The sequence below is a fragment of the Aulonocara sp. 'chitande type north' Nkhata Bay genome, linkage group LG9 (genome assembly GCF_057382095.1).
Source record: "Aulonocara sp. 'chitande type north' Nkhata Bay isolate Kocher_YH1m ecotype deep benthic linkage group LG9, A_spYH_male_GT1.1, whole genome shotgun sequence".
NCBI lineage: Eukaryota > Metazoa > Chordata > Actinopteri > Cichliformes > Cichlidae > Aulonocara > Aulonocara sp. 'chitande type north' Nkhata Bay.
In genome coordinates, this window is record NC_141352.1 from 17,890,935 (window position 1) to 17,913,663 (window position 22,729).

At 41.1% G+C, this 22,729-nt stretch overlaps 2 protein-coding genes across 3 annotated transcripts; one reads left to right on the plus strand and one right to left on the minus strand.

The window, feature by feature from the left end:
• Positions 1-170: 170 nt before the first annotated feature.
• mybl1 (MYB proto-oncogene like 1) lies at positions 171-12,745 on the plus strand. 2 transcript variants are annotated; one of them, XM_086306192.1, is made up of 16 exons: positions 171-550; positions 2,632-2,731; positions 2,937-3,008; positions 3,126-3,218; positions 3,925-4,145; positions 4,233-4,425; positions 5,128-5,202; positions 5,496-5,606; positions 6,372-6,611; positions 6,704-7,093; positions 7,186-7,325; positions 7,409-7,523; positions 7,607-7,723; positions 7,813-7,917; positions 8,067-8,261; positions 8,366-12,745. In XM_086306192.1, exons 1-16 carry the CDS (start codon positions 528-530, stop codon positions 8,489-8,491), a joined length of 2,316 nt encoding a protein of 771 aa, XP_086162318.1. In that variant the 5' UTR covers positions 171-527; the 3' UTR covers positions 8,492-12,745. The 2 variants fall into 2 exon arrangements, with proteins under 2 accessions (XP_086162318.1, XP_086162319.1); XM_086306193.1 differs by having other exon boundaries at positions 6,722-7,093.
• Positions 12,746-15,786: 3,041 nt separating this feature from the next.
• On the minus strand, positions 15,787-19,850 carry LOC147321955 (uncharacterized). The gene is made up of 5 exons (XM_086306195.1): positions 19,701-19,850; positions 19,409-19,440; positions 18,788-18,955; positions 17,986-18,068; positions 15,787-17,391 (listed from the first exon to the last, which is right to left on the minus strand). The coding sequence occupies exons 1-5, from the start codon at positions 19,765-19,767 to the stop codon at positions 17,145-17,147; spliced, it is 597 nt and encodes a 198-aa protein (XP_086162321.1). The 5' UTR covers positions 19,768-19,850; the 3' UTR covers positions 15,787-17,144.
• Between the last annotated feature and the right edge of the window lie 2,879 nt (positions 19,851-22,729).

Genomic DNA, 22,729 nt, shown 5'->3' on the forward strand with positions numbered 1-22,729 from the left:
GCTTGCAAATTCTTAACCAATCACTTGCGAGTGTGTCCTCGTTTTTGACCTATCAGTTTCGAGAACCGACTCCTCTCGTCACGGCCCCGTTTCTGACCAATCGGGGGCGAGGCCGCCTGTGCAGAGGGCTGGGCGCGAGAATCGGCGGGATGGACAAAAATCATAACGCCAAACAGAAGTACAGAAGAGAAAGATTATGATAGAAACAGCCCGGACGGCGAGTAATAAAAGTAGCCCACCTTCAGTTTCATAGCGAGTTTTTATGTTACGAGTCCGCATTTGAAGACAGCCTTTATCTGAAGAGGACATAGCAACGCCTTTCTCTGGGAAGATGTGAATATGACTTGTACGGAGAAAGTATATGTTATAAACTGTGCTTTTAGTTAGCTCGCTGCTAGCCAGATCCCGAAGAAACCTGCAATGACTGTCAACGCTTTCTATGGATACACATCTATTAAAGAGGGATTTTAGGGAGCTGCCAAGCACAGGTTCATCTACGAAGAATTTCAGTCCTCCTACCAGCTGTCATGGACAACGTGAAATCACGCAGGTGGGTGCCAGCAGTGTTTCATTATTCAGTTCCCGTGACACAATGCACCTGTGTACAGTTAATACGACGTGCCTCATATAAACAGCTTATACTGCAAGTGCACCTGCACACTTGCACTGTAATAAGGTCTGCCTACGGGATTTATGAATAAGTAGTTAATGAATAACACCTATAGTTAATAACATACCCCGATGAAAAGTATAGACAGTGTAAAATCCACGTTTCAGATATAGCTTAAACAACCTGAAACGTGCATTAATTTGAATGGGTGGCAATGCTTCTGAAAGTTTCGCATTCAAAATAATGTTCTGTGAATGTGAAGCCAGTTTCACACAGCTGTTATGTAACAGCATCATCCTTGAAAACGCATTACTAGACAATGACAAATCAGCCAGATTAATGCATCTTTACTGCTCAGATTCACTTTTTCTGAATATTTAAAATAAAAACAACCACAGACTAAAAAAACTCCACATCAGATAGCATGTGTCCTCTAATTATACATTACAGATTTTTGCATTAAGTCTCTTGGGTTTCTGGCAATGGAAGAAAAAGCTTCTAGACTGTATAAGTATACCATGTGAAAAATGTGGGTTAATTAGTTTAAAAATTATTCATATCAATCAGTTTTGTTAATCAGACATTATAGTCATCGCTTAAGCTAAAAGTACTACACATTTTCTCAGTCCATCCCAGTAAGTATGAATATTTGAACAGTATAGTACTGCCCCGTGCATCGTTTGGACTGCTACCTTTAGACTTTGGAAAATAGGAAACCTTAAAATTGTAACCTTGGTCTGTTAGCCTCTATAAAGGGCATTTTTCATTATGTTCTAAGATATGGATAAACTTCAACAGCAACATGATTGTTTGAACACTGGATGTAGATCAGTATACTATTTGGTGACGCTTGTTTTAAAAACTTTTTTGAACTGGACCGTTACGGCTTTGCCAGTCCCCTAACCACACCCCAGTACACCTCTTCCACCTCATCAAGACACACACACACACACACACTTATAAAGCTCTGGTAGTGAAAGAGCCTGTTGATGCAGACCCCTCCTTTCCTCCAGTCACCTTAGGCCCCTCCTTCCTTTTCAGCAAACTTCTCTTGCCTCTTGTGAGGGAATCAGGCCATACCAAAATTCAATTGGTATACTAAAGTTTCCACTCTAAGGAAGACCTTTCATCCACATTTTCATACAAGACCTCAAGAGAGCACTCCCCAACCCCCTGTGTGTGCATGTGTGGTTGTAGAGGTCTCCTACAGGACAACAAGCCTGGCTGTTCAGGAATTTAATTTCTCCTCCATTTATTAAAGTCTGCTCCCATACTGCAAAGACTTTAGTGCCCAGCAGCAGGTTTTTGCATGCAAAAATTTTGAAATGCAGTGTGCTGACATTTTATATTATCAGTAGTTCTATTTTGTGTTCTTTATTGTGCATAATTATAATTGACATGTTATTTCTGTCTTTACATCTTCAAGACCTGTGACCTAATGCAGTCACACTGAGATCCCCGCATCAACGAACTCATTGATTCATTTGTTTGGTTAGCTAAAATGTCCAGAGTCAGTGTTGTGCAATACACGAAGAACACATTGCTTTCAGTTTTGATATGATGTGTCAAAGGCTTGTTTATTGCCCACTGATGCTTTTAGTTTTGCTTTTATTTGTCTTTTATTAATGTATTTGTTTATTTATTTTGCTATGACATCAAAAGAGTTGTGGTCAGCTTTTGGTACATGCTGCTGCTTTTCCTCAATCCTGCCCCTAAAAAGCTTGGCATAACTCACTGCTAAAGTCTAATTCTTTTAACAGGGATTTTATTTCTTTCAGATGAAGTTAAAGCAAAGAGTAGGCAAATCTACTTGGTCACAAGACCGTTTAATTACACTGAGCCTTCATCCTGTAGTAATAGTTAAGCTTCTTACACCATTCTCAAGTAATTTCTTTTTACAGCTTTGGTGTCCATGTATTGATGTCTAATATATTAGCTTACAGGCACTGACCTCATACCTCAGTCTTGGGCTCCATTTGTGGTCTAAATGTGCTCTTCTTTTACTGCCTTGTATATTTTAGCAATGATGAGGATGAAGAGCTGCAGTCCACAGATCCAGAGAGTAAAGAGAAGAGCAAAGATAAAAAGACACTGTGCAAAGTAAAGTGGTCACGAGATGAGGTAAGTTTATCAGAGATCTGACATCTGAGCTGGGAATTTGTTGGAAAGATTTAACTTGAGGCATTGCATGTTACGTTCTGCTTTTATCTCCTCGCAAACATCTTTAAGGGTAACTGTATAACAGTGTTTATGTGAAAATGCTGAACAAGATGCCTTACACGCGCTCTGTACCATTTGCTTTTTTTCCATCTCTCTTTTTCTTCAGGATGAAAAGCTGAAAAAGCTTGTTGAGCAGCACGGAACAGACTCCTGGAAATTAATAGCTACCCTTTTTCCAGTAAGCACAATTGTGTAATTTCATTAAACAAAAATGTTACTACTTTACCCCATATTGGTTTATCTCTTTCAGTTACTACTGTAATGAGGTGTTGCTCTTTGTGTATCTCTATCACAGGGGAGGACAGATGGCCAGTGTCAGCACCGGTGGCAGAAGGTGCTCAATCCAGAGCTAGTGAAAGGACCATGGACAAAGGAGGAGGATCAAAAGGTAAGACGAGCTCTGAATCCCTATTTTGTGCAGAAACATTGGTGACAAAATGGGTAAATGATATGGCAGAGAGGGGAGAGAGCAGTTTAGACAGGTTGAAAACACACAATACAAAGACAAGTGCCACAATATGTAATGTACCCTTTAGCTTCAGAATAACCAGGCTGTGCACATGTGCATGCTTACTTCCCGCCAAGAAGGTTTTTTTTTTCATTTTTTTCTAAAGTAAATTCTCCACTACGTCATTCGTAATAAAACAGTCTCTTCAAGTAAGAGGTTTAGCAGCCAGCCGCTTTTTTAATTAGTTTTTTTTCCTACAAAGCAAAGCTTGAAGACCTTTTCCTGCTGTTAGACCAGCGATGCATTCCTTAAATGGATCACTGTTGTTCAAGAATGTCATGAATGGTGTGTCATTCCTCCGAAATGTTGGAATCATAACAAAAACACAGATCTTACAATTATAGCTTAGCCTGCCAAAAGTGACATCACAACATTTCTCAGCCTCGATGGAAAGAGCCAAACAAGCTCTGCTGTTGCTATAGTGAAGGTTTCTAAACAGCACTGCTTCTCTTAGAAATCTGAACTCTTTGAACAAGTTTATAGAGTGGCAGAATTAATTAGGACCCTACCCCATTCATTCATAAATCCATGAATTTATTTACTTGTGCTTCTACTGAATATCCTCCACGTGGTGGTGTTTATGCAGGTTATTGACCTCGTACATAAATATGGTCCCAAGCGCTGGTCAGTGATTGCGAAGCACCTCCAGGGAAGAATCGGAAAGCAGTGCCGTGAACGCTGGCACAACCACCTCAACCCAGAAGTTAAGAAGTCTTCATGGACTCAGGAAGAGGATCGAATCATCTATGAAGCCCACAAACGCCTTGGCAACCGCTGGGCTGAGATCTCTAAGCTTCTTCCTGGACGGTAGTGTAGTGCGTCACACGCTGTCTGTTTGTGCTTCCTGTCTAAGTAATGTAAGTGAGTCACACTAGCAATGCTATCCCCTAACAGAACGGACAACTCCATCAAGAACCACTGGAATTCCACCATGAAGAGAAAAGTGGAGCATGAGGGGTACCTGCAAGATGGCTGCAAGACTTCCTCTGCTAATGGGAAGAGACGCCACAACAGGCAGTGTCCTGCAACTCCAACAGAGCCCCAGCACTGTGACCGCAGCCCTGTGGCTATGACAGCATCAAACCAGGTCCATCCTCAGTCTTTGTTTCATTTGTCCTCTTACTTAAAACATGCTTCACCTCAAACACAACATTTATAATCAGGGCCCATTTAACTGTAAAAAACTCATAGTACCGTATCACCCCAATCGATCTCTTCATTCTCAGACTGTGGGCTTGTGATATTTAAAAGTAGAATGAGAGGCAGAGCCTTCAGCTTTCAGGCCTCTTTCCTGTGGAACCAGCTCCCAGTTTGGATTCGGCAGACATCTCTACTTTTAAAATCAGGCTTAAAACTTTCCTTTTTGATAAAGCATATCGTTAGGTCTGGATCAGGTGACCCTGAATCCTCCTTTAGTTATGCTGAAAAAGACTTAGGCTGCTGCAGGCTTCCTATGATGCACTGTTTCTTCTTCACTCACCTTCTCCTTTATGTGTTTATACACCACTGCACTTCAACAGTGTGTCTTTTGTCCTGTTTCCTCCCCTCACCCTCAACCTGTCACGGCAGATGGCCGCCCCTCCCTGAGTCTGGATCTGCCAGATGTTCTTCCTGTTAAAAAGGAGCTTTTCCTTCCCACTGTTGCCAAGTGCTTGCTCATAAAGAGACATGTTATTGTTTGTGTTTTCTCTGTATTATTATGATCTTTACCTTACAATATAAAGCACAATGAGGTGACTGCTGTTGTGATTTGGCGCTATTTGAGCTAAGTGTAATGCTCTGTTTGCAGACGGGTGGTTTTCCATTTGAGCCTCATGGTGGGCACATGATGGACAGTCTTCCTGAAAATTCAAGCTTCATATCAGTGAGTCTTTTATAAGGTTTCTTTGCATGCTAGTGGGGAAAATGTCTGACTTCTTTATTTTCTGGTCTTTCTGTAGTTGTACTTGTGATTGCTAACTCTGGAGCTCAAATCAAAAACTTGAACGTCCTGTTTTTTCTCCTAACACAAAATACAGCTGAAAGGGTGTGCGATGTCAGTGCTGTTGTTGCAGTGTTTTTATGTTTATGTCTTGTTTTCCTGATTTTCTTAACTCTCGTAACTCTTTCCTCTTTTCCTTTCGCCTCCTCTTCCTCCGTGATGTTTGTTTATTCCAGCCATCCTGCCTGGATGATCCTGACAGAGAGCAAAGAATTAAGGAGCTTGAACTGCTGCTAATGTCAGCAGAGAGTGAAGTCCACCAACAAGTGCAGTGCAGAGGTTCATGTGTAAGAACACACACTGAATGTGTGTTAGCATTCTTAGTCAGCATAGCCTGCGTGTGTTAATAGCTTACAGTACATACACTGTAAAAAGGCTCATATTTATATTAAATATGTCTTCGCGTCAAAGTGAAATAAACAGCGAGTTACATAATCTGAAAAAACAATATATTGATATCGAAAAGTTTATTTAAGTCCAAAATCCTGGCATTTGATTCTAACTGGCCTTCATTAATGAACTTTTTGCAGTGTATATATTCTAAAACAAGAATGAGGGCATGTATGCGTGTCTGTAGCCTGTTTGCTGTAGTGTTGCAATAGTAACTACTTTCCCCTTCTCGCCACTTACTCAGACTGGCCTGAAGCTGTGCTTGGTAGTCCCCCTAGCTCCCACCCCTCACCTCGCCCATTATTTTAGTTTTAAACTTGATCCCGCCCCCTCATCCCCTCCAGCCCTCACTCCCTGCCATCCTACCATACCCACACTTAGCCCGCAGTTTGGTTCTGACTAAAGCATTCTCAGTCTCTATTCTGTCTGCACTGACTGTTTTCATACTTCATTCACATTTATTCTTTTCAGTGAGCGACTTTATACTGTACAATTTTTTCCCACCATTTCCTACACATAATTTCCAAACTCGTGCAAATTAGCAATAATTTTACACCACATCTGCCAAACCCATCAGATCAGACACCATCCTGCTGCACGAGCCAAAGATCTAACAGCAGTGTCTTTAACCCCCACCCGTCCCCTGCTGCCCTCTATCTCAGAGTTTGGAGCAGTACCCAGCATGGCCAGACAGTGTGTCAGATGACACGCTAACCACGAGTAGCAGTAGCCTGGAAGAACAAGCAGAGAGAAGACCCTGGGAGGGCCCTGAGATCCCGCAGGGAGCTCCAGCACCGCTTCCTGTCTCGCCCAGCAAGTTCCTGGCTGTAGAGGCCAGCACAGTGCTGTCCACCCTGCAGACCATACCAGAATTTGCAGAGACCATGGAGCTTATTGATTCAGTGAGTAACAAATGGAGATGAACACAGAACAAACATAACTCTGTGTAAATTTGTTGGCCAAATATTGTGAATGTATTAAAGATCTACTGTAGATGTGTTTTGCTCTGCAGGATCCTGTCGCATGGAACGAAGTGGCCAGTTTTGATTTGTCAGAGACGGCGACGCCGTCCAGGCACAACCAGGCAGCCTATAGCACTATCTTGCAAGAGAGCACCATGTACAATTCAGTGAATTACCCAGTCAACGCTGCCACTACCGACTTAGGCCAAGACAGGAACTGTGCTCCATTTGGTGTGGGAGATCTTACATCCCTGACTCCCATTAACTCATCCAAACCCACCCAGGCTTCCACTGGGAGGAAGAGAAGAGAGAGGGGGGAACCATCTCCTTTGTGTGACAAGACTTGCTCTTCCTTCTTGGAAAATATTTCAAATTCTCCCAAGAAAACACCTATAAAGACACTGCCATTTACCCCGTCACGAGTAATTATCTTAATAATTTACTTCAGAGAACATCTTCCCATTACAGCTGATGCAGTGATTTGACTAATATGCCATGTCTTCATTCTCCTCAGTTCTGCAACATATCAGTGCCAGAGCATCTCAATCTGGAAAACCCCGCCCTCACCTCAACTCCTGTGTGCGGTCAGAGGTGTCTGCTCAACACACCCCTTCAAAAAGATACCACACCTAAACACCAGAAAGAGAATGATGGGTAAATGAATCGGCTGTAAGCAGTATATCAGAAGATCTTTTTGCTTGCAGAAAACTAGTGTAATCACAATTACAAATATGTAGTTCCAGGACTCCTAAATTCTGCAAAACAGTCATGACTCCAACTCCGAGGACACCCACTCCTTTCAAAAATGCTTTGGCTGCCCAGGAGAAAATGCACGGGCCACTAAAGAGAGAGGTAAATTTGCCAAATTCTGGTGCAAGCAGGTGAACATATTGCTGCCTTTTTTGTGGTTATACTCATCCATTTTTGTTTTGCAGCCACAGCCTTTGGCCTTTCTCGAAGAAGACATTCGAGAAGTTCTAAAGCAAGAGACCGGAACAGACATCTTCAACAGAGCAGACTTACAGCCAGATTACAGAGTGTGGAAACATAACGTAAGTCACGAAATACAACCTTCATGACCTCAACACCTCATCAAAAAACTAAGAAATAATTTTATTTCATTTTGATGCTTCAAAATTAGATGGATGGCCCAGCTAGAAAAGTGCGCAAGTCTCTTGTCCTGGACCCTTGGGGCAAAGAAAGCATTAATACTGAACTTTTCCAAGACCAGCTCGACGATGCACAGGTAAGCCTCTCTGACCACACTTCAAATCAGCTTCAGGTCCTGGAGCCCTTTCCAAGTAAAAGTATTTTTATAAATACCATGTAATTACTATTACTCTTAATCTACTGCTTTCTTAAAACCTGCACCATTCAAAGAATGCCATGTTGCAGGTGTCAGATGAAGGTCTACTGACAAGCTCTTCATTGGTTTCTCCGATCTCCGAGAGAGACGAGTGTGGCCATTCTGTGACTTCTGGGAAAGATGAGCTCTCATTAGGAGTCGCCGTTCATACTCAACACTTTACTAGCCCTCGGACGAAGAAGCTTCCGACCTCTAACAAAGCAACAAAACACAACACTGCACAGGTATGACGAAACAAAACAACTGTCATTAATGTCAATGTGTAGTTAATGCTGTGAAAAGGGTAGAAACAGACAATCACAGTAACCACTGATCACCTTCTGTGCAGGTGAGTGAGTGGGAAGCAGTGGTTTATGGAAAGACGCAGGACCAACTGATCATGACAGAACAGGCTCGTCAGTACCTGAATCCCTACCCACCGTCCACCTCTGTCTCAAGGGCGCTTGTGCTTTAAAGCCGTCCCCTCGACTACGCAGGCAGCACTACATCTGTCCGACAACTAAAACCTCCACTGAATCTTGTAAGAGACAATCCAGTGAAGACAAATTGTTTTATTTTTCTTCTGAAGCAGAAGTGCACTGCCAGTGACGTCCATACAGAGGTTTTGTTCTCAATGCATTTTGAGGTAACTGCCCAAAGTGTTCTCTGTTTGCCAGCAGTCATGAGCAGTTTTGTACACATACAAAAAGGCTTTTTCTTTTAATCAACCTGCACATAGAGTAGGCTGCAGAAATAGTGTGTATCACCAGCAGCGGCTGCTTCTGAGTTGTATATTATTAATATATTGTTTAAAGACATGAAAGACATTATAAGATGTAGCGCTACTCATTGTTTATCTCCTCCTGCATGTTTTTACTAAACTGTCCCACTGCTGTTAGCAGATAAAAAAAACACGTATGTGCAGCATTTGTAGCTTTTTACCGACACCCGTGTACAATGAAATCACGCCATGGGTTGTAAACTGACGCAGTACAGACTTCATTTACTGGCCACTTTATTGGGTATATCTGCTCGACCGCTCATTAACGCAAGGCATATCATATGGTCAAGATGATCATATGATGTGAAGTTTACACCGAGCGTGAGAGTGAGGAAGAAAGGTGATTTAAGTGACTGAACACAGCATGGTTGTTGGTGCTCAGAAATTGCTGATCTGCTGGGATTTTCCATCACTACCTTCTCTAGGTTTTACAGATACAAAATTCAAAATGGGTAAAAATGGCCAGACTGAAGGCAAAAGTAACTCAAATAACCAAAATATGCAGAAGAGCACCTCTGATGTAGCTGAGGGGCTACAGCAGCAGAAGACCATACCAGATGCCACTCCTGTCAGCTAATAACAGGAAACTGAGGCTTTAATTCACACAGGCTCCCTGAAACTGTACAAAAAAGATTGGAAAAATCTTGCCTGGTCTGACGAGTCTCAATATTCAGATGGTAGGGTCAGAATTTGGAGTAAACGACATGAAATCATGCATCCATCCTGCCTTCCTGTACTCAAATGGGATCCACAGACAACAGACCCCATCAGATCCAGTCACCTTTGGGATGTAGCTGAAAATCTGCAGCAACTATGTGATGCTATCATGTCAATAAGGATCAAAATCACTCAGGAAAGTTTCCAGCACCTCGTTGAATCTGCGCCATGAAGAATTAAGACAGTTCTGAAGCCAAAAGAGGGTCTAATCCCATATTAGGAAGGTGTACCTAACAAAGTGGCTGGTGAGTGTGTAATGTTACTATTGATTTTTAAATGAGAAAAAAAATGCACTTACATGTTTTTTGTGACAGCAGTGTTATGTTAAGGAGGAATGCCAATCGGACTCCATGTGAAGTTTTTAGGATGGAAATAGGAAGCTGTCAGTATTGCACTATTGAGTTGACTTTGCTGCTGAGAAAGGAGCAGTATTTTCGAGGGCAAACTGGATAGCACTTGTGATGGTATTTTTTTATTATTATTTTATTCCTTTTATAACACAGCGTTTCCTTTCCAAGGCCATAGAGTCGGTGGAGACATCGGTTGAATGTATTTCATTGCAATGTACATGTGAAAGAACCTCAAAAATGGAAGGGTACCTTAATGTTTATTTTTGTTTGTTTTATTTATTATCTGACAGCTCTAAGGCTTAGATATTAATATAAATCGGACACCGTGAGTTTCGAAGAAGTTTAATCTTGCTGCCAAAACAGCCTAAAAACTCTCACTTGCTCTAAAGCAGTTCTCTATTAGGGAATGAATGGCCGCCATTGTTTTGGTCAGACGTTCGTATCATTAGTGCTCAGCAACAAGCATTTTGTTGGAGAAGGATTTAGGTTTTATGTGAGGGCTGTAGGTTTTATTTATTTAATGTCTACTAATTTATTTATTTCTAAAAGAAAACATTTAAGAGAAATTATTGAGAAATTATATTGTCTTTTTTTCTTTCAAAATTAGGATTGGGCAACCATTCAGTTTTTTATTTCTCCAAGTTAGAAGAACAAGCACTGCAACTGATTTAATGTTAATTTCTTCTCCTGATTAGGCGAGAGCTAGCAAATAACCTTTGCATAGTTGTACGTGTGATTTTGTAAAATATAGATAGGATGTATGTAGGTAGCGGGACTCCATTTCTGACCTCTAATCATAGACTAATTGCACTTTTTTTCCTCTTTGTTTAAATGTAAATGTTCATTCTCATAATGTAGTTCCAGTTCTTACCTTTTTTCGTGTGTGTATGTGTTAGATGGGTGTTTCCTTATGTTTGCTCATGTTTGCTCATTCATGTTTGAATGCTGATGTTAAGATCATGCTGCTTTATTTACACATGTTCTTTTCTCCTGTTTTGCTGCAAAAGGTGTATTTAAAATGCACTACGTAAAAACCTTGTATTTTTAGACAGATGGCTTTGAGCTAAAACACAAAATACATATTGGTCAATACATATGTTATTACAATTCTGTCTCCTAAAATGCTGGGCTGCTGTGCAGAATGCAATATGTTGCTAAAACCCTATATTTAATTGTAAACAGTGCAAAGATGTCGTTGGATGTTATGTTTTGATACTGATGCCAGTAATATGTTTCAAATAAGGTGAAAACAAGGGCTTGTTTACCACTGACTACTGCTTTTTTAACACTATGAGGAAGGCAGGTGCACTAGTCTGAAAGCAAAATGTTTTCCCATTTTTAGATTTTAGTGGTCACCAGCTCCTAGTCCTCTTTGTCATATTTTTAATTTCTTTATGACATGTCCGAACGCTGGGCTGGACAGTTTAGCACCTGCTTTCTTCACCTCTTTCTTTGGAGCAATATCACCAAGCATTAAAACGCATATTAGCCGTGCAGTGTGCACAATGCAACTGAATATCATCTGGCTTTTTGAGCTGGACACTCATAACAAGTTGATTGATCCGTCTCCCTTTTTTAGCCCGGACAACACATTGTCCACGATGTCAGAGATGAATTACAGATTGTGATTGGTCAGACCACAGGACAGTTTTTCCCTTCATCCAAGTCCGTTTTAAATGAGCTTGGCCCAGGCAGCTGTATTTCTGGATATTGTTAGATTAATTTTTTTTCTATTCTTACTTTGAATGCCATTTTTTATTACATACACTGTGGGCAACTGCAAGAAGCCGTTCACTGAAAATGGTTGTCAGATGTTTCATTTTAGTTTCAGTGTCAGCTTCACTGATGTCCTCTGGAGACATCACATTTATTACTGAACTATTAGCCCACACAGTCTCACTAAGTGAAGGATGCCTCCCTAATTTGCCTTGGTCACTATAGTCACTACAATGAACCTTTCTAATGTAGTATTAGTATTTAAGCTGGTTTGAAACACCTTGTTGGCATCAAGTTCAAAATAAGTGCAAATCTTTCTATTTACATTTTTTTGTCTTGTTATCTTTGTGACATTTTAAACTAAATATAGGGCTTAAAATGTTTGCAAATCATTGCATTCTGTTTTTATTAACATCTGTACAAGATCCAGATACGATCTCTGCTGCAGCCATTGTCTCCTTGTATCCTGCTGAACTACCCTTGAGTGAGATGTCACATGTTTCTCTGCTCACTCATTTCACCTTATGGACAAGAACAAATGCACTCTCGAACCATCCTTTAAAAAAAGCTGCATAATCTGGTGAAGTAACACTATAGCTACATGTATTTTTTTTCTTGTATCATCTGCTTTAGTGGATCCAGTAATGGCTATAATCTGGATTATCCTGCATTAAGTATTTGAGTGAGAATAAGAAGGGAATCTTGTCAGGGAAATCAGGTGGAAAGATCAGAAGAATATGGTACACAACGCTAAAAACAGACTAAACAACTTTGTAAGATGTTTACTGTATATTTGGATCGGGTGGCTGAGATCTGTCTAATCTGTATATATTTGTGTCGTATGTTCTGTGTGTTGGTTTGTACATTCCATTTGTTAAAACCAAGATAATCTGTTTGTGTGTTAATGACATTGTAACATCATAGGTTGCAAGGGCATTAAGTACATATAAGTACAGGATAGTAGCAGCTGTCATATACTATTGTAGTTATGCATGAGCAGTACACAAGATGCTGGACTTTGCTTTCATTTACAGGAGAATCACACATGTAACACTTGAGTTATACTATATAGCATTTTCAGTTGAAACCATAATCGAGGTACCATAGAAATCCTGCCAGCTGTCTTTGTAACCATGTACTTAATTTGGCTAAATAAATGCATTTGTTGGATAATTTTAAAGGTATTCTGACTTTCTTGTGTTTGCATTTTCACTTGCCATCAACTGCCAAAATGCCTTTGTGCAAATTAGTATACGTTACATGCTGTTTTCTGCATAATAAAGATTTCTGATGATCGCTTAGTTTTTCTGACACGTTCACAGCGGGCATGGCGACACTCTGACGTCTTGCCAAAAACTAACGCCACTGAAAGCTTTTTCTTTATCTTTTTAAATGGTGAAAGTGGAAATTGAAATATTCCACCTTTAATCATGCACTCTAATTTTTCCTCACATGCAGCGTGGACATCTAAGCAGGTGAAGGCTGGGTGTGACAACTCATGGAGTGGTTTGAAGATGACCTCTCTGTCATGTGTGTATGTATACGTTGGGATGCTGTCAACTTGGCCTGGGGTCCAGGGACACGAGCCCCCTCCACCAGAACAAGAGGCCTCTCCACAGGGTCAGCTGCTGGCCCTAAAGGGGCCCACTCACCCATGACTTAATGCCCCTGAGCTCCTTTGTCCTTTGGGCTGTTGGTTTTACAGGCCCATTCACTCAATTGCCCCCCAAATGGAGGGAGAATGTGACGACTTGCCTTATGCTGAAGGAGCGGCAGTGCGCATGCATGCAAACAATGTACACATAAACACACGAGCGCCACATGCACGCCATGTCCACTTAATCAATCTGTCCTCCTTTGCTTTCATTCTGGTACAAGAGGGCCTTTTGTTATTGCGTGACCCGCACTATGAGCCGAAAGATGTCGGGGACCCTTTGCTTCTTAATTGGTTATTGGCAGCAGCCCTTCCACTTTGTACCTCCTGCATGTATTTAGTTGAAACAATGACTTACTGAAACACTATATAGACCTAAAATAAACATATAATTGCTGTTTTTGGATGAATTACATTTAACCCAGATATACAGATTCTCTTCACATGCTGTAGTTTCCACTGATTTAATTACCGTATAATGTCCAGTGCACGTTTGCCCCCCTTCTGTATCTCTTATCATTCAGTCAGCTTGACTAGGTAAGGTATGTGTGTGTGTCCATTTTTGGGTCTACCCTGTGCACCAAAGACATGAAACAGAGCCTACAGGCATCTGACCAAATCTCCTCGGCCTTCTTTCTTTAAGCACACACCCATAAGCGAGTGCACAAACTCTCTCACACACACTGTTTGCCTTTGTGTATGCTAGACAGCAGATGGCAGCCCATTATAGGGATGACAGAGCAGTCATCTGGCAGGCACCCCGGTTACCCCCTCCTTCCACCTCTCCTCCCCCACCACCCAAAAGACACCCAGCACAACACAACAGGGATAGGAGCCTTTTAGGCGGGAGACTGTATCTGTGTGTGTGTGTGTGTGTGTGTGTGTGTGTGCGTGTTAAAATTGGACACTGGCCTTTCCGCTCTATATAGGTCACTGTTTCCACTGTTGTGTGTGTCAGCGCCATGTGAGGTAAGTCAGGCTCACATTTGACTGGGGATTTGCCAGGCTATGACTTACTTTCAATGGAAAGTTTATCTCTACAGTATGGAGGACTGATGCTGCTAAATAAAAAATTTAATGGAAAAATACATGTATGTATTAATTATGTAAAGAATAAAAAAAATGATAATAATGTTTCATTCAGCTTCTTTATCAATTTACCTTTGTAGTATTATCTCACACATCTTTATTTCCTTTATTTTTAATTTTTCATCTTTCACCTTCTGACACTTTTAATGACAGTCAGTAATACAGAACACAGAAAGAATTCAGTTCTTTCTGTGAAAGATCGGGTCCTCTACCTGAGGCCTGGCAGCTTGAGGATCCTTCCTTGGACATTTCTGGACTGTTCTGGACAGAGATCTCAGATGTTGTTCCTGGGATCTGCTGGTACCACTTGCCCAGCTTAGGGGTCACTGCACTGAGTGGTCCGATTACCATGGGGACCACCGTTGCTTTCACCCTCCACAACTTTGCAAGCTCTTCTCTCATCCCTTGGTTTTTCTCGAGCTTGTCATGTTCCTTCTTCCTGATGTTGCTATCACTTAGTATAGCTACAGCTATCACTACAGCCATCTTCCTCTGCTTTTCTACCACTACTATGCCCAGTTGGTTAGCCATCGCCAGTTTGTCTGCCTTAATATGGAGGTCGCACAGGACCTTAGCTCATTCATTACCAAACACCCTAGGGGGTATGTCCCATTTTAACCTTGTGACTTCCAGACCACTTGTACTTGTAGCTTGTAGCTGTAGCTGTAGCTGTCCTCTGGTATTACAGTCCCCTCAGCTCTGACTAGCTTCCTTCTCTTTGTCATCATCCTATTACACTTCTCCAGTCTGAACAACATTCCAATGTTGTCGCTGTATATCCTGGTGGTATGGATCAGTGCATTGATGTCTCATTCACTCTTGGCATACAGCTTGATATCACACATGTAGAGGAGGTGGCTGATGATCGCTCCATTCTGTTTTCAATAATCTCACTGAGGGGGTTCAGGCCTATGCAGAACAGCAGAGGGGACAGACCATCTCCTTGGCAGATCCTACACTTGATGGTGACTTATGCTATTGGCTTGAAGCTGGCCTCTGAAGTTGTTCGCTACATCCCCACTGAATTCCTGAGGATGGCTCTTAGGATCCTGTTGATCTTGTACTATTCTAGGCATCCAGGATCCATGTGTGGGGCACTGGGCATAGGGTTTCTTACAGTCAGTCCAGGCAGTGCACAGGTTGGTGAGCTTGGTCTTGCAGTTTCAGGCCACTGTTCTGTCTACCACTGCTTGGTGTTTTGCTCCTCTGGCATTCCTGCCTATTCCTTTTGGTGCCCCGCTCATGTATTGAGCCATGTATCCAATAAGACACTTAAGCTCAATTATATTAATTTTAAAAAATTGTAAAAAAAAATAATAATTTTGCCATATTTTATAATTAATGTAAAAATTAAAAATGACAAAAATGTTTGCAATTCTTTTTGGTGCATTTGTAGACATATTTATTTATTTATTTCATTTCATTTAAAAATATTAAAGTTTTTTATTGTTTATTTTGGATTTTGACAGTTTTGATCCTCCATACTTTATACCCGATATCCAGCTACACTTACAATAACTTTGTATATATGTGCATACACTCAGTTCTTTTGTCAAACTCCAGAAGTAATCACAAAGTTATTCACAATAATTCCTTGACCCTATATAAAAGTGAGTCATAGGCTCGAGGTAAACTCTAACAGTAAACGCTACAATATTCTCCTTGTGAATGAGAGTTTGCTACAGGACGAGTGGAGCTGTCTGTCTTTGTAACATTTACACTCTTCACTGTGCAGGACATGTCCTCCAAACACTGGCCCCAGAGTGACTGCCTCCTGCAGCCTTTATAACAAAGGATTATACAACAGTGAATATCAAACAGCAAGTGGAGGAGGGGTGTATTTCCCTGTGGAGGTCAAGGCCAAAGTTAGGATTTTATGTCCTCTGCAGAAGGTAATCTACAGCCCACCCTATAGAGATCCCACCACAAGGACAAGGCTGGGAGGCACCACTGAAAAAGAAAGACTACATGCAACTTCTGAGAGCTGCTTTGTAGTTGCTGGGGCAACTGGCACAATCCCTGGTCTTTTGGCAAAGCTTTCAGCAGGCCTCAATCACACTTCCTATTAGAAAGAAGGGAGGCCCAGTGTGTTCAAAGGAAAATGAACAGGAGCCTAAGCACTGAGTCGTACACCGAGGCATGTTTGGACTGAAATGAAATCATCATACAGTCACGGAGGGTTTGCTGGTTTTATCATTATCACAGTAACATATTACAGCATATTAAATAGACATAGACACACATTAACAAATCACAGGAAAAAAGTAAGGAACATAACAAAACCAACAGCAGAAATAACATTCAATAAAGGCAGCGTTATAGAAAAGGCTAAATTTAATAATCATGAAGCATCACTTCCTGCTTCACTGACTGCATCTAACTGCTACGTTGTTTGAGCTTTGATTGCAGCGACTAATGTTGTACAGTTTTCAGAATATAAGCCTGACTTTAGATTAGCTGAACTGGGCAGAAAAGAGCAACACCTTCAAACTTTCCAGCATGTTGCACTTGAGACAACACCCCCATCAGTGATGTCACGGCATGCTTTGCCCATCAGATAAAGTGGGTAACACACACACACACAAACACACACACACACATACACTACTGTGACATCACTAATCAGGGGGTTTACATTCAGCCTTCAACCTCCTGCTTGCATTTAGAAAATCCTGATAAAGCACAAGTACAAGCCCACATCAGGAAATTCAAAACTCATCTGCACATTTCAGAAGCTCCTCTACCCCCTCATCCTCCACCCCGAGTGCAACCTCACCAAAGTGATCTCAGCTCAGCCACCCAGGACAAAGAAAAGGGTTTCTTAGTCGCCCTCGAAGGCCCCATTGGTGGCTCCCTGGCATTCAATCTTTTTCCGGCACTTGGACAAGATCCTGTGGAGCAAGTTTGGAGATCTCTGTGCCTGGGGCTGAGAGGCCACGGGCTGAGGCAAAGGGATCTGGGAGCTCCGAACCAGGAAAGGGCCTTCACGCTCACCCTGGCCCTTCTCCAGCCCCACTCCTCCTCCACCTCCTCTGCTCCCCCTCTTGAATGCCTGCAGAATGTGTCCACTGGGGGACAAAGAGGAAATAACAAACACAAAGACCCTGTTTATTCCTTATGACCCAAATTCCACTGTGAGCAGACAAGATGTGAAGAGGCCTGTGGGCTTATGTACAGTATGTTTGTGTGTGTGTGTGTGTGTGTGTGTGTGTGTGTGTGTGTGTGTGTGTGTGTGTGTGTGTGTGTGAGAGAGAGAGAGAGAGAGAGAGAGAGAGAGATAAAAAAACAACAACTACAAAGTCTTTTCTTTCCCTCTTGCTCTTCTTTGGCCCTAATGAGATGCAGCACTGTGAGAAGGGGATTGACTAGCTTGTGTGCGTGTGTGTGCGTGTGTGTGCGTGTGTGTGCGTGTGTGTGCGTGTGTGTGCTTAGCAGGCTCAGTAATCAGTGTGCTTTGTCAACTAATGAGGGAAGAGAGGGGCCACCTGTTCAGGGGTGCTGGGCGGAGAGCAGTGGGGTGGGATTTGGAGATGGGGGATGTGGGGAACATCTGCCGAATGCTGGGTGTATGTGCATGATTGTGTGTCTGTGTGTGTGTGTGTGCGTGCATATACTTGATAAGAGGGAAGCATGAAATTATTGATGTGTGTGTTTACACCTACTTCCCATATCTGCCGCGTTCACTGTCACCGGGTGTAGTCCTCACAGATAAACTCCTCCGAAGGCCTTTGGGAGGCAGATTTGCCTGAGAGTGGAAACATGATGTTTTTAATTCCACCTTTTATTAATTATTTAATAGTAAATAGACAGTAATTATAAAATAGAGTTATTTAAAACACTTTTCTTCTTGTTGTTTTTGATTTTTTATTTTATTTGTGTTGTTCAAAAACATAGAAGTAATTTTTGATCATGTCTTTTTGTTATAGCAAATAACATAAATCAAACTGACATTATAAAAGTTTTGATAATACAGGAAATTTTTTAAACTTTTTTCAGAGAATGGTGAGAGAATAGTTTATAGTTATTAACTGTTAGTGAGGAGCATGTTATACTTCTTAACACCTGCTGTGTTTGTCAGTGTTTAATTGCTAAATTAGAGAAGGTAAAATTGTGAGAAATCTCTTTGCTTCTGGTCAATCACTGCACAATATGAGCTCGCACCAAAACCAGTGCAAATATTATGCATTTAAGTCTGAAATTTATGAATTACCCTTTATAAATATCCCTTATTAAATGTGCAACAATTCAAGACTGACTTAAGGAAACAGCTCTCATAGGCGTTTCTAAATTCTGTCATGACTGTAATATGTTTATGTAGGCACACATTTGGTTCTGGCTTATTTAAAACATACATGTGACAAGCAGAGCAGAGAGGATAATATAATCTGTCATCTGTAAGCTGCAGCAGCAACAGTTCTGTCCACTTTCTCTGCATTACTGAGCACATTCAAGAAGCCAACCAACCTGGCGCAGCTCCATCACACATGAGGCGGGGAAATAACCTCGCTGCCCATTCTGCAACTGCCCAAACCACCTCCCTTCCTCGTGTTTGGACAGCACCAGGGTGACGTCACCTGGAGACAGCTCCAGCTCGTCAGGCCAGTGGGGCCTGTACCTGTGCACCACTACCATCTAATGGACAAAATGAGAATTACAATAATTTTTAACTCTAATTTGAATATTCAATATTGCAAGATTAAAATTCAATGCTACATTTATGTTAGGGCAGAACTTGTTCATGATTAGCGTCCAGCTCCTTTTTTTTACAGCCCGCAGATCAGAGTCGGTGAATGGAAAGGATTACGTGTGAAGACTTGGATTAGTTGTTATTTAGTGTAATGGTAACTCTTAATCAGGGTTTACCCTTCATTATGTTACACCTGAATATTATGTGAGAGAAAGTGGAAAACTAAATGCGTAGTTTTGCAGGAAACTGATTAAACTGATGCAATGTCACATTCATATCCATTAGTCTTTGACATATATAAGCATACATAAACCTGTGAATTGAGTTCTCATTTTCATATCAGTGCAGTTAAACATGCAGATTTCTGTTGATGAAAATTAAGAAAAAAGTGAACTTGCCTTTTCAGCTTCTGCTCTGTATCGATACCTCCCTGTTTATCATCGAGAGCAGAAATGAATCAGCAAAAAAGGGTTATTTTCAACATTTTTCATTAATATGCAAATGTACATAAGAAGACCTCGACATTAATGCGCGCACATAAACATCTGTGCAGCTAAATCTTTATGTACACTGTCCAGAAGGAGGGAAAACAAGGCATTTATCGGTCAGCTGGCACTGGGCTTGCTCTTGCTAACCACATAAATAATGTCCTGCTAAGCCACACTTCCCTGCAGATATGATTCCACTCACCTTGTGGAGCAAGGACAGTGGTGAAAACCTCAAAGTGTTCATTGCTGTGCATGTAGATGCGCTGCATCTTGAAGATCGGACGCTCTCACACTGTCCGGGACTACTGAGCTCTCACTGCAATACCTTAAATAAATGCAGCTGACTAATCCACTGCAGCACAGACTGGAGCTGGACACACACACACAGAGACACACATACACGTGACCAGGGACGAGTAAAATCTTAGTTTATGTCAGAAAATGTATGATTGTTAGAATTTTCTTATCACCTGACGCCAATGCTTTTTATTTTGGAATAAGAGACGGCATCTTTCTCATATGTCATGCTTGACCACTCCATCTTGCTGCCAATGTCTATTGTTCTTTGACCATCTGGCCACATGCAAAAGAAGTTTAGTGCTTGCTCAGATGTGAATGAGAATTCATAATTTCACCTCATCAGGAGTGCTTGATTGATTATTGGCTGTGCCCCACTTTCCTGTGGCCTGGGTGAGCAGGGACAAAGATGATAGGGCTGGGGACAGAGTGCCCGACCGCTCAACAGATGGTGATTGAAACCCCACCACCGCCTCCCCTCTCCAGCTCTGGTGCGAAGGCGCTTGGCTGCGAGCTTGCATTAGTGATAAAAAGGCATCCATCACTAAGATGAGAGATGACTCAGCTGGAGCTGGACAGAGCACCCCGCAGCCTTGGCGACAAAGTGAGGATACAGCACACGCAGAAGGATTTGACTTTTTGTTCTTCTAGACAATCCAAACAGAAATTACGCGCAGTCAATTTTCACAAATAATTACAATCAGTGTCAACAGGAAATAAGGTTGTCAGAGGATCATGGATTATCTAGGTGAACAGAGCAAGAGGTGCGTTTGTGTGCCGTCTGAAAGTGGAAACACCTCTAAATGCAGGAGACTAATAAATCTCATTATCTGAGGCCTTAGCAGTCCAGGAAAATGTCTGACTAGACTGCAACCACTCTGGCTCCAAGACCAATCTCTTTCAAAAGGGTGAAGACCGTGGAAATACACACCTCAATACCACCACAAAAGCAAGACATGCTCAACTGGATGAGAGAAAAATCCCACTCACAGTTTGCTTTGTGTTGTGTTTAAATGTACTTAAGTTGCAGATTCTGGCTTTGTGAGCTATTTGTTACACTATACACTGCTCCTAATTCAGAACGATGGCTCCAGTCTAGACATCAAGGCCAAACCGAAGCCCTTACATAACCAAAAAAAACACAGCTAAGCTGCTAAGAAATCCGATCTGATGCTTCTCGGAAGAAGAAAACTGATGAACACTGAACAGCTCAGAGTCTGTAAAGACAATCTGCGGCAGCTTAAAAAAAATATATTCTGAGCATAAAAACCTCTCTGCTGTTACATGAATGATACATCTGATCTGATGCCGACATGCATTTACTGGCTGGAGCTTGTTGCTGCAGTTAACCAGCCTCATTTAATATGAATGGGAAGCTTTGAAGCTATTTCCCAAGACCATGTATATTAGTTAACAAGTATGTATAAAAAAACCTGTTTGAACGTTTCCATTAAATATCTCTGGGAGCACTGGGCCATTGTAGGCCACATTTTTAACTAGCAAGAATGTGCGGCACCAATTTTCCCCCCATATTCTTTCAGAAAATACACCTTATATTACTAAATACACACAAACAAATTATTAAATACACCATAAGAGGTATTGTTGCACATTACCAACCCTGGCTGAGTTTTTCTTAGCTACTGCATGGCTTTTTATGCAGTCTCATATTCTGACATGCATATATGTTCATATCCAGGAGCAGAAAATTCACCTATTAACTCCATTGGTTTTACAATAAATTGAAATAATGATGAACATGCATATTGTTGTACTACTTTGCTGCTGCGTTGGTGAAATGTTCCACAAACTAATTCTAATAAATCAGAATTAGTTTGTGGATAAGTGTATAAAAATATGCTGTAGATATAAACACTCTTGTAATACTTACACTACATGCGCAAAGCTGCAGCAGCTGCCAAGAAGCTCCCACCGTAGTTTTTCTGTGGATGTTAATACCAGACGAAGGTTGGAGGTCTGCTGTTATTGAGTCAGCAGAGCACCTCGGCGACCTTAACTTCACACAGAGTTCCTGTGGTTCCTAAACACTTCTACTTTAAATGAACTCATTGCATTCCCACTACAGATCCACGGTTAAATTCAGGGAACGACCCACTCTTTCAAAAATGTTTGTAAAGACAGATGCCAGATGGACTTTTCTCCATACAGTCTAATTGGCTAATAAACAAAGCTAAGCAGCAGTGGGAACATATGGAAGCTTGTTTCTGCCAATGAAAAAACAGCTTTTTCTGTCATCCATATCTCAAAATTTAAAGTTAATAACTTCAAGTTTTTTTAAGTTACCAAGTTGATAACCTGAATTTTTGACTTATGGGTGGCACATTTTTGTTCTTCTTTCAATTGGAGCAAGAAGCTTCCAAAGGAACGAGTTGATGCAGAGAGCGAGCTAATTAGTTTGACATGATTAGCCACAATCACGTGAAAAGCTTCATTTGAATAACACTTTTTTAATCATTCAGCAGCAAACCTTTATGATTTATAGGAAATTATCTCTTGACCTCCTGGCTACAGATAAATGTGGGTCCCTGAGCCCAATTTAAAGAAATTTATTTTTTAAATATCAAATAGTGCTTATAATCCCAATTTGTTTTGCACAAACACTCTGGTTTTATCAGTACTATTAAAGTATTTCCCCAAAGTTACATAAACTACATTAAACTTCTGTTAAAACTATGTAAATCATATGAAAACGTAATGAAATTAAAAATTAGAAGTCAAATATTTTGAATGTATATATATATATATTTTACAAAGTAATATGTAAAGGGTAACAAAAATAGCCTTAAAAACAACCTATTTTCAAATATGTCTCATTTATCAAGGATCTAAAACGCTTTACGATACTTAACGTAACCGTTTCAGACTTGAAGCATCAATTTACTCACACAGAACTAAAAAAATCACTTCTGCAAT

Coding starts and splice junctions, on each gene's coding strand:
- LOC147321955 (XM_086306195.1), bottom strand. CDS start 19,767: ATGCAGCGCATCTACATGCACAGCAATGAACACTTTGAGGTTTTCACC. Junction 18,956..19,408: donor ACAGAGCAGAAGCTGAAAAG/GCAAGTTCACTT, acceptor TTTGTCCATTAG/ATGGTAGTGGTGCACAGGTA. Junction 18,069..18,787: donor GTGTGATGGAGCTGCGCCAG/GTTGGTTGGCTT, acceptor TTCCACTCTCAG/GCAAATCTGCCTCCCAAAGG.
- mybl1 (XM_086306192.1), top strand. CDS start 528: ATGGACAACGTGAAATCACGCAG. Junction 5,607..6,371: donor TGCAGTGCAGAGGTTCATGT/GTAAGAACACAC, acceptor CCTCTATCTCAG/AGTTTGGAGCAGTACCCAGC. Junction 7,094..7,185: donor TGCCATTTACCCCGTCACGA/GTAATTATCTTA, acceptor CATTCTCCTCAG/TTCTGCAACATATCAGTGCC.